General features: G+C 39.6%; 1 protein-coding gene across 2 annotated transcripts; it reads left to right on the top strand.

Moving 5' to 3' along the window:
* Positions 1 to 342: 342 nt before the first annotated feature.
* Positions 343 to 12,538, top strand: gramd1c (GRAM domain containing 1c). Of its 2 annotated transcripts, none has more exons than XM_074693514.1 (18): positions 343 to 644; positions 2,113 to 2,224; positions 2,334 to 2,457; positions 3,318 to 3,418; positions 3,945 to 4,040; positions 4,125 to 4,205; positions 6,358 to 6,476; positions 6,565 to 6,715; positions 6,793 to 6,952; positions 7,036 to 7,179; positions 7,293 to 7,411; positions 7,521 to 7,663; positions 7,749 to 7,852; positions 8,181 to 8,351; positions 10,032 to 10,098; positions 10,237 to 10,356; positions 10,789 to 10,894; positions 12,014 to 12,538. In XM_074693514.1, exons 2-18 carry the CDS (start codon positions 2,126 to 2,128, stop codon positions 12,080 to 12,082), a joined length of 1,974 nt encoding a protein of 657 aa, XP_074549615.1. In that variant the 5' UTR covers positions 343 to 644; positions 2,113 to 2,125; the 3' UTR covers positions 12,083 to 12,538. The 2 variants fall into 2 exon arrangements, with proteins under 2 accessions (XP_074549615.1, XP_074549614.1); XM_074693513.1 differs by having other exon boundaries at positions 10,786 to 10,894.
* The last annotated feature ends 729 nt before the right edge of the window (positions 12,539 to 13,267 follow it).

Genomic DNA, 13,267 nt, shown 5'->3' with positions numbered 1-13,267 from the left:
TTTTGTTTTTATGGTTGTGTTTTCACACTGTGCAGTGTTGTGTACTTTGCTGTGTGAATGCTGTCCAATACTTTCATCATGTTACTCCTGAACAATAAAAAAAACATGTCAAAAAGAAGAACAAAGCTTTCTTTCTTTGTTTGTTGCATGTTTTGTTTGCTGTGATGCTGTTGGTGCTGCTGAACTGGTTGCTCTGCATACCGCTCATAATCTCCAGCACCCTGCCCTTACGTATTTAATAGAAGTTATTTTAAACACCAAGGCTGTTTTAAGGATGGTCAAAGTTTTATTGAGAGAGCTGTTGAGACAAACAAAAGGTAGTGCTAGGCTGCTTTTTAACAGCTAGAACAAATCAAACTCATCTAAAGAAAGCACATCAGTCCGTCCTCAGGAGACCTCACGACAGGAGAGGTCATTTGGTAGTCCTTAGCTGCTAATGTGTACACCAGTGAGCGTCACCAGTGAGGTGACTACTCCCTGAAGGTATTTTTCCCTGGCCGGATGAGATTTACCTGCAACAAAGCCAAAGGAGCACAACATTAAACCCTTCAGCAAAGCTTCAGAGCTGTGTGGCGCTAACTGCGGCGTGATTTCTTGGATTTGTAGCGCACAAGAGCTGAGATCCTGGGTCCACTACGAGTCAGGTAAGAGTCTTTGATCGTACCCACATATGCTGAGGCATGTTAGAGAATCAGTTAACTACTGTTTAAGTATTTAGGTACATGTTTGACGGATTTAAAAAGCTGATAATACCCGTACACCATCCTGATTTATTGAGGTAAGCCCTGACATGAATGTTGATTGATGGGTAGCCCTGCTATCAGCCTGTTCAATCTAGCTAGCACAGATTCCGTTTCGAGACGTTTGTAACTTTTTGACACTCAAACAAACCCCTTCACAAAGTGTTTAAAGATTTGTGTTATAAGCATGTCTAAACTTCCCCCTCCAGTAGAACCAGTTTCTGTTGTAGGGATATTAACTTCACCTGCAGAGCTGCTTTCAGGTGCGCTGATGAAGTTAACCGCCGAAAGTCAGATCATGCCTTAATAGTTGCTGTATATTCGATCAGCAACTCATCTGTTTGGCTTTATTTGTGTAGCAACTTTCAAGTAAATGTAATTCAAAGTGCTTTGAAGCGACTGATAACAATAAAAAGCAAAAATTAATAACAAAACATGTTACATATATAAAAAAAAGAATTTTTAGAAACGGCTCATTGATGGTTCTCCTAAAAGAGTCGTTCATACGACCGTTTCGTCCACGAACGTCACATCTATACCAAACATAACACGGAAATACCGCAACAGAAAATGTAAAGATATAGGTGTAAATAAAAAGACCAAAGATGGCAGTAAAATTAGTAGTATAGTGCAATTCAAAGTGCTTTCAGTAACTGAAAACAGAAAAAAATGGGACATATTAAATTAGAAATAGATAATGATTTAAATGCAATTGAACTGTAGGCTAATAAAGAAGGGTCAAATAAATATTTAAATCATTAAAAATAATCAAGAAACTTCAAGAAATCAGAATAGTCTTCGTTCATATTAAGTATCTTTTAAAGAAAACAAGGAAGCTGACTAGTTTAAACAGTGTCTGTACAAAATGTTTAAATAAAACACAAAATATCACATTTAAAACAGACTTAAAATAAGTAAAAAAAAGTACAAAGAAATATATCATATCATATCATCCAGGTTTAATTGTGCAATGAATAATGACATAAAAAAATGCAATGCAATGAAAGAAAATGTGTAAAGGAGAAACTGACAAACAGGCTGTTGTGCACTAGTTTAATGATAGTTTTATGCAAGAAAATCACAACATTGGTTAATAAAAGAGCAGAGTAAATGATAAACAAAATCACTGATATTGGCAGTAAAATGATTAGTTAAAAAATTTGAGACTTAATTATAAATTTGATGGTTAAACATTAAAATAGATAGGCCCTATAACATATAAAAGAAATGACTTCACAAACTCTTCATTAATGCCTGACTGAGCAGATAGGTCTTAACATTGTAATTCAAAGAATTCACCACCAGTGAAACGGAAACATGATAAATGTCTGCTGCAACATTTTTACACGAGCACATCCTCTTCTGTGAGCAGCACAGCGGGTCAGATGGACCAGGTGTCGTACCGGTCGTTAGTGGGCAGTGATGACATCACAGACGAGTCGGCATCCCTGGTGGACGACAGGTGGAGCTCTGATGAAGATGAGGTAAAAAGAAAAAAAAAAAAGCTCAGTGTTTAATTCTGTCAGTCGTTCATCTGCAGTACTTCAGAGCCTTACCTTGTGGAATGACTGGTGATCATTTCTCCTCCATCAGGCCTCAGATCCTCAGGGACAGTGTCTCGCTGCACCACAGACTCCTCTCCCGACCTACAAGCAGAGGTTTGATGAATTCAAGAAGTTGTTTAAAGAACTGCCTGAGACAGAAAGACTCATAGTGGGTAAGTTATAACAGCTTGTTTGAATACAGAATTTGAAGTCTATGGTCTATATTTGTTAAATTATTAACGATGGGTATGGTCTTTGTTGTGGTTCGATTTTTATCTTCCATTCTGCATTATTTGTTCAATCCATCTAATCAATCTAATGTTATGGCACAGTTTTTCAATTTTGACTTTTAGAAAGGAAGTCCCTTGGCTTAGTGTCAAAAGTGGCATGTTCAAAAAGTGGAGGCGAAGTGGCCCAAAATCTCCTTGACACTGATTGTTCATTTTACCTTTGAATAAATAATAAACAGTCCAAGACAGAACATGAAAGAAATGTAAGTACATGTGACTTTGGACAAACATCTTAAGTAATATTATGAGAAGTATGCAACATGCCACCAAGTGCTGGGACTGTTAAATGGCACAGATGAAGAAAATCACCGAGAAGGTTCAGGGCAGGTTAAGGACTCTTTCAGGACACTTTTCAGCCAGTAACCTAAAAAAATATAGTGACCAGAGACCAGAGAAACCATGTCCAATAGATCAATCAAAGAACAGCTGAGAACTAACAAAAAAACGTGAGCTACTTTGAAAATTAAATTACTTTTGTGCTCGTACTGCAGTGATTGCTAAGTTAATTGTTATCCTGGCTTTGTCACCTCAGGGTTTTTGATAAACAAAAATGTTGAGAACAAATCTAACTTTTTTAGGTTTTCACAGTATATTAAAATTTACCCTTATTTAAGCTAACCTCCACTTTGGGAACCACTGCCGTAACTTCTCATGTCTACAAGATCAAAGTGAAACATACCACCCTGTGAATGAACACTGTTAGCATCCTGTAGCTTTGGTTTCTTCTCTTTATTTTTCTTCAGACTACCCTTGTGCCCTCCAGCGGGACATCCTCCTACAGGGACGCCTCTATCTCTCCGAGAACTGTCTCTGTTTCTACAGCAACGTGTTCCGGGGGACCAAGGTGATACAAACGTGGAATGGAAATACCAAAGTGTGCAGCCACAAAAAGCATTTGTGTAGCCATGGATAATATTTTCAAGCACATGAGTGTTGGTATTATTCAAATTTAATTCATAGGTGGAAATATTTTGATAGTTAATGTTGGAGCTTTGATGCTCATGCTTTTGTAAGTCCAATTAAGTGAGAGCAGATTTCTAAATTGAAATCTAAAAAAAAGTTTATGTTTCGCTCATATCTGAGAAACAAATCATGAAAAATAGAAACGCTCACAACATGAATCAATTAAAAAATGTCAGTTCTTCACAATCAAAAAGAAAGTAATCGGTTTTGCAATCAAATGCAACCATTTCAGAAAGACACCAACATGATACATAATGAGGAGGATGCACTAACTGCTCCGTGGACAAAATGTTGATGTAACTGTGTGTTGCATCTCTCTGCTGCCAGCATCTGATGATGTAATGTTACTTTTCTCTTACAGTAAATATATGAGTGCTAATTACTCCAACCTCTTACCCTCCTTATAGATTGTACTGACACTGAAAGACATCATCACCATGACCAGAGAGAAAACGGCTCGACTCATTCCCAATGCCATCCAGGTCTGCACAGGCTCAGACAAGGTATGTTGTTTTATAAAGAGAGCAGTTTGTGTAACTTAAGATAAAAGCATTATTAATAACAAGACATTTCCTTATCACCTTTAGCTTTTCTTCACTTCCTTCTCTGCAAGAGAAAAAAGTTACCTGGGAGTTTTTCGAATGTGGCAGAACGCACTGTTGGACAAGGTGAGGCTCTGATTCTGTCACCTGATTTTACCTTAAAAGGTCTCCCAACTTCAGAATTTAATCAGTTCAATCTTCATACTCCATGTGTTTGACAATAGTTTCACACATATCTTAGTGACATGTGTCAAGAAACATGTCCACAAGACATGAATTTCACATGGGTCACAAATGACTGTTATTAACTGTCTCCACATAATTTCACTGCTGTGAAGCACCAGCAGCTGCGTGACTTTACCCTGGTCCACAGCAGCAGCACTTATCTAATCGGTCCAGAGTACATATCATACAGCCCCAGCCACAGGCCGTCTTCCTCTGAGGTTATCAGAGTGTTTCTGCTTTTGCATGTAGGGTAAAGATCTGCACTGAGCAGCTGAGCAGGTTTTGCAGAGGAGTTCAGTAGACATAAGCTTTTGTTTATTTTTCTGCAGATTGAGGTAGCTAGAATTGACTTGACCTCATTTGAGCATAGTGGTTTATTTTTTGGTTGTTTCAGAGTCAAAAGGTGATTAACAACACAAAAAAAAAAACACTTTTTGATTTCTAAGACAATTCAAGTCTGCTTGGTGATAAACATCCTTACACTGGATGATCATAAAGTTATTGTGTGTTTATCACCTCTTTAAAACCTACCCCATGGCAGCAGTTAGAGGCATTAAAGAAAAACTTAAAGAAGCAGCAAGTCTACTCTCGTGGATAGTATTGCTGACTTTTGTTGGTCATATAAAGGCACTGGTATCAATTTTAGTCTGATTCATGACTAACTGAAAACTCCTCACAGGAGCTTTATGATCGGAAAACTAAACACAGTTTAAGTCCCAAACTTTTTCATTCACCCATAGGAGATTACATTTTTATTTAAGTTTTGAGAGACAATTTGAGGGAAATTGCCTTAAAATATATAAAAGTTGTTGCAAAGTTATGCACTTTTGAATCAGCTTGGGGAAAATGACTTAAAAATACAACTTGCAGAAAAACACAGCAGTTTTAAAAACGTCCCAGGATTATAAAAGGTTAATCATAAAAATTTGGGACTCTCGAATAGACTGCAGAGCAAATGCTGTGGGCCCACACACGCGTTTCAAACGAAGTTGTTTTGTTTTGATTAGTAAAAGTAGTGACACTTGTCCTTTAAAGTAGAGCGAAACTAGACCCCTCTTGTAGACAGGCACTATGGCAGCCAACCCATGGGGGAGTGAGTCTGCAGGGATCCTGAACACAAACACCTGTATAAAAACATCACCTTCTAAAGTTCATTGACCCCTGCAGGTGTGGCCATGCAGACTTATTTACATTCTGCGTCGAGCCGCTCACAGCGCACTTGACGCTCGACGCGGCTTGGGGCTTGTGGCTTGGACCACAAACAGAAACACGATTAAATGAACGCGTTTGTGTGTCAGCTTTGTGGGTGAACCGGATTCTGACGGGCTGATCGGGATTTCATTAACCTTTATCGCGTTGGAAATCTGGGCGGCGCGTGTTTGCGCAACAGTTGTGATCACAGATTCAGGACTTCCTGAATGTGAATGCGTGGTGCGTCCAGGTTACAGATCATTGTTGGACTGTCAGTCAAAGCTCACTGCCGCGGGGACATGTCCACGGACGAGTAAGTAAACTCTACGAGAGGAGTTGAACTTTCTCTTTGTTTTTCTTTGTTTAAAATGCGCTACGACACAGCATGTGCTTCCATATGGCACAATCTGTCATGGTTGATATTCTTGTTGAGCAGGCACATAGGCTATTTTTTCTGTTATTTTATATCAAAACTGACTGTTCTGATTACTAATTTGAACACCTGCTTCATAGAAATTACATTTTTATTGTTTTTAAATCGAATTTTCTTCATATATTTCTGCTCTGATTACATTTAAATGTCCCTGTTGTAAAAATGTGAGATGAATATCACTCCAGTCTGAAATGATAATGTTGTCAGCAGGTTGTTTGTCACCAATGGAGATAAGACTGTAATTTATACTATGTAGAGGCTTCATGTCTCCAGGATACCTGCTGCTTCAAATCTGTTCACATAGTTTTTTTTCTCCGAGCAGATCCCTGCTTTCACATGAGGAATAGATATCTACATGATTTTTCCCAACGTTTTTACATTTCTTGTGACCTCTTTTATTCATTACTTCTTCTTGTTTTTAAATTCTAGCCTTTGACCAGTTTGGAGTTGTGGCAGATGGTCAAACAGCACTATGGGTATGATCTGGGCCTGAGCAATGAAGAGATGGAGAGTTTACAGCTATCAGCAGAATCAAGCATGCAGACCAGGTGAGCATACCCACCATCACCTTCTGTTTTTTTTTTTCACAATCACAGTGAGCTGTAACGTAAAACCACCTGCTCTGTTGCTCTGCAGCCTGACCGTGAGGCCTGGTGGTGATGACGCTCTCGGGAAGCTGGAGCGAACCCCTTCTATTCGACTCCCTGTGGTGGATCATGGGCCTGTGGAGACTTCAACACCTCAAGGGGAGGATTTGCCTTCCCTGCTTGGGTTACAGACCAGCGCGGTACTAAAAAAAGATGTTTTTATAAATGCATGGGTTGTGGATGTTTTGCTTTTTAACACTCTGTATTTATTTTACAGCAGGATGACTCTCGCAGCACCCCGTCCAGGCGCAGTCCTGCTCCCTCGTTGGACCGTCTTGCTTCTGAACGCTCCTCTAAACGCTCCTCACTTTCTCTTGACCTGAACGCTAATGAGAATGGCGTGACTGAGCCGAGTGGTTCAGAGAGCACTGAAGATGGTAGGTGAATGTTTGAGCTTAGATGTTATCTGATTGTGTGATTATCATATAATCATCCTTATCCTTATTGTTTTCTTTGTCAGTGGAAGAGCGAGTGGGTTTGCCTCAGGTGCAGGGTCGACTTTATCTAAACAAAGTCTTCCACATCAGCGCTAACAAGATGTTTGAGCTGCTCTTCACTGATTCAGGCTTCATCCGCAGGTTTATGAATTTCAGGAAGATAACCAGTAAGTGTTAAACCTGTTGCACCTGGATCGTCCTTTTTCGATCAGTAACTGTAGCCTCATTTCTGAACTGTTCTCTCCACTCCAACATTATTCATGTTTCCTGCTTTTTTCAGATGCTAGTTTCACTGCTTGGCAAAAAGACGCCTCTGGTCACATGAAAAGAACTCTGAACTACACAATAACCATCAGCAACCCTCTGATTGGCAAGTTCTCCACAGCTACAGAGTACCAGGTGTGTTGACATCCGGGTGAAGGCTGTGTGCACGCTCTAATAGCTGGATAAACACGTTTTTTGTGTTAATTACTGCTCCCTACTTATTTGTACTTCAATTACCTTTTAGACACTGTACAAAGAATCCAGGGACGGTCATTACTACCTCGTGGACTCAGAGGTTTACACCCATGATGTTCCTTATCATGATTACTTCTACACTCAGAACCGATACTACATCATACGTACCTCAAAGCGGAAGTGCCGACTCAGGTAAACATCACAGTCATGTGAGTTAAATAATCTATTCAGGACATCTCGGAGTAGTCCTCATTTGAGGTCTTTGTGTTGCTGCCAGGGTCTACACTGACGTCAAGTACAAGAAGCAGCCATGGGGTCTGGTCAAATCCTTCATCACCAAAAACTCGTGGAGCGGCATAGAGGATTACTTCAGACAGCTGGGTGAGCTGAGAGCCTCTTCACACGCTGCAGAGGCAGAAAAGAGCACTTCCCTGTCTCCAGTGCTTTGCCTGAGGTTTATTTTTATATTTTATATGATATCAATGGTTCCTTCCAACACACATTCACAGGCTCATCAGCAGTGAATCATGTTACAGCTGCATTTCCAAGAAGGGGAGGAGGGATTAAAGGGCAGATCTGCCATTTAAAGTGCACTGAGTATAAGGAGCAGACCTTAAACAACCTTTTAGTTGCTTTTGCAAACTGTGTGTTTTCTCTTTCTGTCCATTATGTGTGTCGTTCGTTGTGGCCCTATGTTGACCCCATACAGAAGCAGAACTGATGGAGGAGGAAGCAGAAATGAATCAGGGAGGTGGAGACTCTGGGAAGATGAGTGGGCTTCGAAGGAGGAGGCGGACTTACAGCCGGACTCTGCCTGAGCACATGAAGCCAAACAAACAGTACGGTCAGGACCCGGAGCAGCTCAGAGATGGAAACATGGGTACATGACATTTATTGTGACAGCTTTTAAGGAGTAGTTTGAGATTGTGAGAAATGGTGGCCCTCGAACATCATATAGTCTGGATGCAGAGGTGCACTGCTAGCCTAACGACCAGCACTGCTGAAATTGCTAACTAACACTAGACTGCATCAATCGGATTTGCAGAAACAACAATATATAAAATTTATAACAGATAAAGCAAACATTAAAGATTAAACGTGTGTATTAAGTGTAGTAAAATTCTTAGTTTTTATTTTGTTTTGATGTGTTTGTTGGAATCTTTTACTTTTAAGCAGAGCTAAACATACTATGTCAGTTTCTAAACCATATGCTAACTTAAGATACGTTTCTACCAAGCGGTTCAGACCACTTCGTCTAGGTACGGCCCACATTTTGTGGCATTTCCTCTGACTAATCCTAAGACAGATCCTTAAATAACCGAGACAAACTATCCCACTTTTTGGGAACCCATTGGAACTCAGAAGGTGGAGCTACAACACTGCAGACTGTTGATTGGTTAAAAGAATAATCACTTACCGTGCAACAGAGACAGCATTTCCTGAAACAAAGCTTGATTGCTCTTTGTAACAAAGAGCCACATGGAAATCACAAAGAAGGCAAATTGCTAGATGTCTTCCATCGTTTATCTTTGTTAACTGCATCACATTTATCCTCTCCGTTAAATTTTTTAGTGTGGTACACTGTACCACACTGCTAGGGTCTCATAATATTACATCACTGACGCAGCTATCAGCATCTGGCTCTGATGCAGCCTACCATATGGGGCACGATTGGCTGAGGAAATGCAAACAGGATTAGACTTAACTGATCAAACCTATACCAAACTGCACTGATCTAAACTGGACTGCTTGGTAGAAACAGGGGCTTTAGGTTAACTAAGTCCTCTAGCTCTGGACTTAAAGCTCCTCTGAGGAGAACCAGCGTTGTGGATGTCAAAAACAAACAGATCTTAACTGTGGTGCTGACTCAAAAAAGCAAATTACACAGTTAGCAACACCTAAAGCTGGGAGCTTGTGCCAGATCAAAAAGGGCTTACTCAATTTCGAACCATTCATCACGAATTTGCAATAAGTTTACATTTTAAATTAACGCAGAAGACTTTTTCCAGTATACACAGCACACATTTACAGGAAAAATGCAGCTAAGAGGTAAAAGGTATCACTTTGTCTACAGGGGGTGCCAAAATCAACACAATTAAATATCCTTACAGGAGCTTTAATAATGCATAATAGAATCTGTCTTTTGGTTTCAAACTGTGTTTCTCTAAGAAAAATTGCACTGCAGAGTTCAAATGCGGTTTCACTAGTTAAGAATACCAAAGAGACATTTTCATGTTAAAATCTTTTGGGGATAAAAATGAATGAAAGTGAAGAAAACAGTAACTGTGAAGAGTTTTAGAGAGTGTCTCATGCTGTAATTGATGAATTGATGAAGTGCATCAAACATCCTGTTCTTTCACACAAATATGTCAGCAAGAAGTCATCTCAGAGCACCGTCAAAGCCCTGAAAGTAAATGTTTATCCTGCAAACTGCATGTCACACAACAGCAACGGCAAAAGAGTGGAATTGTGTAGCTGCCTCTGTGGGTTGCACCTGAAAAACACACACAGCACACTGACATTTTAACCTGTAACTCATTTGTGTGGTGCTGTCCAACAGGCCCTGTGGAAATTGGGGGACAGTATCGATTTAACACCACAACGATAGTGGCAGGGATGAGTATAATGTAAGTACCTTAAAACAAAACTTTTACTGCCTTGACTGTAAAGAAAAGTCTGAAAATGATCACTTCTGGTGTTAGGATGCTCTCACACACATTAAGAACCAGCGGTTGGTTTCTCACTCAGTGCTTTGTCTCTTTCAGTTTGCTGATTCTAACACTGATGAACCTCGGCCTTTTCTTCAAGCTGTGGGCGATGGAAGATGTAGCCCACCGCATGTTCCTGACCACAAAGCATCGTCTGAGGGAGAGGAGTGAAGTCAGGTAGGCTAACTTTATCTTCCTTTGCAGGGCACATTCATACATGGAATTTGTTTGTTACAGCATCTGTCTGTGTGTCTTTGTTGCTGCCGTAATCTTTTAAAGAGCAGAAATCTCAGTGTGGGTGGAGTGGAGAGGAGGAGGGGGTTAGTCTTCCACTGTTTTTTGTGTCTGGCTCTGAAGCAGCCCACGTAAGAAAGTGCTCCAGAAAGTCTTGTTCGAATGACTCACAGTGTTGAAACTGCCTGTTTGTCAGTCTCTCTAAATGGGCTTATGTAAGTGACAGTCTTACATCAGTGCTCCTCCACTTCTCCAATCTTTCTTTTTTCCATTTTTGTCCATTTGTGTTTCTCTGTCTTCCCCTGCCTTTATGCTGTAAATGTGTTCAACAGACATGCATAAATTTATAACAAAGTCTGCTCTGTGGTTTAGCAGCTTGGCCCCTGAATATGGTTCCAGACCAGGATCAGGGTTTAGGAGTATGGAGGACATGCAGCTGCTGAAAACCGTCCTGCAGGACTCCATCAACCTATTAGAGCAGGTAGGATAGTCTGTTTTAAACATGGATGAGTGCTACAGAGGAGCATTCTGACTGTGCTTCTGATTGCTATGTTGGTGCAGATCATACGGTGGCTGGTAGGTGTCAGCTGGTTTGCAAAAGCAACAACAGAAATGCAAAAGCAATAACACAATGAAAGTACAGCCACAGCAGAAGTGAAGAGATCAGTCATCCCAAAGGACAAAGAGAAGTTGTGAAAGTAGATGATTAGTTTCTTTTTCTGACTTCGTCTATATTAAATATAGCTCTAATACTAACGTTGGGACATGAAAAATTCATCAAGCTAATTCTAAGATAAAGAAATATAAGTACTATGAAGGATATGAGCTGACACCCTTACGAAGCTATATTTATCATAGTCACAGTCATTTATTTTAACGACTTTTCTGTCTCCATTGGAAAAACTAACCTGTTTGGTCTTGCAGTGTGGCTGCACTTCTGTTGTGTTGAGGCATTTGCATTCGTGTTTTTGCTTTTGTATTTATGTTGTGGTTTTTGTAAATTGTCTGACACCAGCCAGCCACCGTAAAATCATCATGATGTGTTTGATATAATCAGGACGTATAGGTTAATAACCCAACCACTGACACATTTCACATAAAATGTGCAATCTCGGAAAATGGCAATGTTGCAACTTGTCACAGCAGACATTCTGTTTTTTCATACAAGAAGACTGAAGTGCACTTGGTTGTATTTGTGCTGAAAGAAAAGCCTTTGATAGAAAAAGATAAAAGAAAAACTGTGGTAAAATCTGTATTTGTTTAGTAACTTTAAACAGGTCATGAGGAGGAGTTTTCTTTCCTCCCAAAAGATCAACGTTAGCTCTACAACTGCTAGCTAAGCTGACTAGCGGCTAACTTTATATTGTAATCGGCAAACATATGTTTCATCAGTAAAAATAAGAGTTTCTGTGCAAATGTGTTCAGCGAGAGTTGAACTTTTCTTAATATCAAGGTTATAAACAGTTAAAGTATTAAGCAAAGAAAGCACTGTTCGTTTTCTCCTTTACCAGATGGCATACATTCATATCTGTCCTGTTACACCTTCTGAAATCTGAAGCAGGTGTTGTAAGAGCTGACTCAGTTCCTCTTCTCCTCACAGCTCCGCAGCTCTCTGGTGGTGCTGCAGCAGAACTTTGCTTTGGCCAATCAAACAGCTGCACCGCAGTGACGCTCCACACCTGGTGACCACAGAGCGCCTGTCCGTCCCCCCTGGCCCCGTGGAAACTGTGAATAGCCTCTGGGGAAATCTCCGGTATCCGGTGACGTTGCCATGTAAACATCCCAGGACACCTGACAAGCTAAGAGTTGCCCGGGGTTACTTGTCTCAAAGCCAGTGGCTGGGCATCAGGTGCCGGGATGTTTTTAAAGCTGTGGACTGACTGCTGCCAGCACAGAGTGTCTTCTAAATCAGTCACACAGCAGGTTTAAATTCTTGTCACTTTGTTTTTCTCACTTTTTTAAATAGTTGCTTTAGTTTCCAGAAAACTTTCTCCTGGTGTGCCTTTTCCTCTTCAAATAAGCTTCTTATGACACCGAATGAACTGCTGTAAATACTTTTATTGAGTTTTAAGGGGAATAAATCACTGTTATTTAAAATAAGGATTTTTATGATCTTACACTTTTTGCACATTTTAATTTTTGCACATGTGCCACATAGTTCAGGCTGTGTTTTAAGTATCTTTGAGTAGTTTATTATTTCTAATAAATATTACAGAATCTGTGACTCATCTAAGTTTGGACCTTTTTGTCTCACTGCTCTTACTTTTTATAAATAACTGTAAATTGGAAAAAAAAATACGACTTTCACAACAAAATTTTCATTTTATTTGAGAAACATCAAAATACACTTTTTTCATTGTTTCTTTAATTTTCAAACCACTTATCTGATACACATTTTACGCATTACCTTCTCTGTTAACTTTTCCTATACTGGCATTTGGTATCAATAGATATATTAAAAATATGATATTATATTCCTCTTTTTAAATTAACTGTCAAAAAGTTATTTGTCCATAAAACAGTAAAACACATGCATTATATTTTACCACTTTATCAACATATTTTGTACAAGTATTTGACAGGCCACCATCTGTTTCCAAGTTGTAGCAACTTAAACAATTTAGAAATCGAAATGACTGTCTTTACAAGGTTGCAACAAATTTGCTGTAACTTGTTAAAAACAAATATTTAACACACAGTTTTTCTATGAAACTTACTTGAACAAGTATCTTTTCCCTCTTAGATATGTTTGTCCAAAACTGTGTATGATGGGTTAAATAACGTCTTTCAGTGGTTTCAACATTAAAACAGATCCTGGGAATGAAGTCCACACATGCACCGAGCTGAACAGATT

Source organism: Halichoeres trimaculatus, unplaced genomic scaffold, assembly GCF_033239565.1.
Source record: "Halichoeres trimaculatus isolate MK-OKI-2021-1 unplaced genomic scaffold, fHalTri1.1 fHalTri1_scaffold_18, whole genome shotgun sequence".
In the NCBI taxonomy this organism is placed as follows: Eukaryota; Metazoa; Chordata; class Actinopteri; order Labriformes; family Labridae; genus Halichoeres; species Halichoeres trimaculatus.
Note: the sequence above shows the minus strand (reverse complement) of the source record. Positions and strands in the feature narration are given on the sequence as shown.

Coding starts and splice junctions, on each gene's coding strand:
- gramd1c (XM_074693513.1), top strand. CDS start 2,126: ATGGACCAGGTGTCGTACCGGTCGTTAGTGGGCAGTGATGACATCACA. Junction 2,458..3,317: donor GACAGAAAGACTCATAGTGG/GTAAGTTATAAC, acceptor ATTTTTCTTCAG/ACTACCCTTGTGCCCTCCAG. Junction 6,953..7,035: donor TTCAGAGAGCACTGAAGATG/GTAGGTGAATGT, acceptor TTTCTTTGTCAG/TGGAAGAGCGAGTGGGTTTG.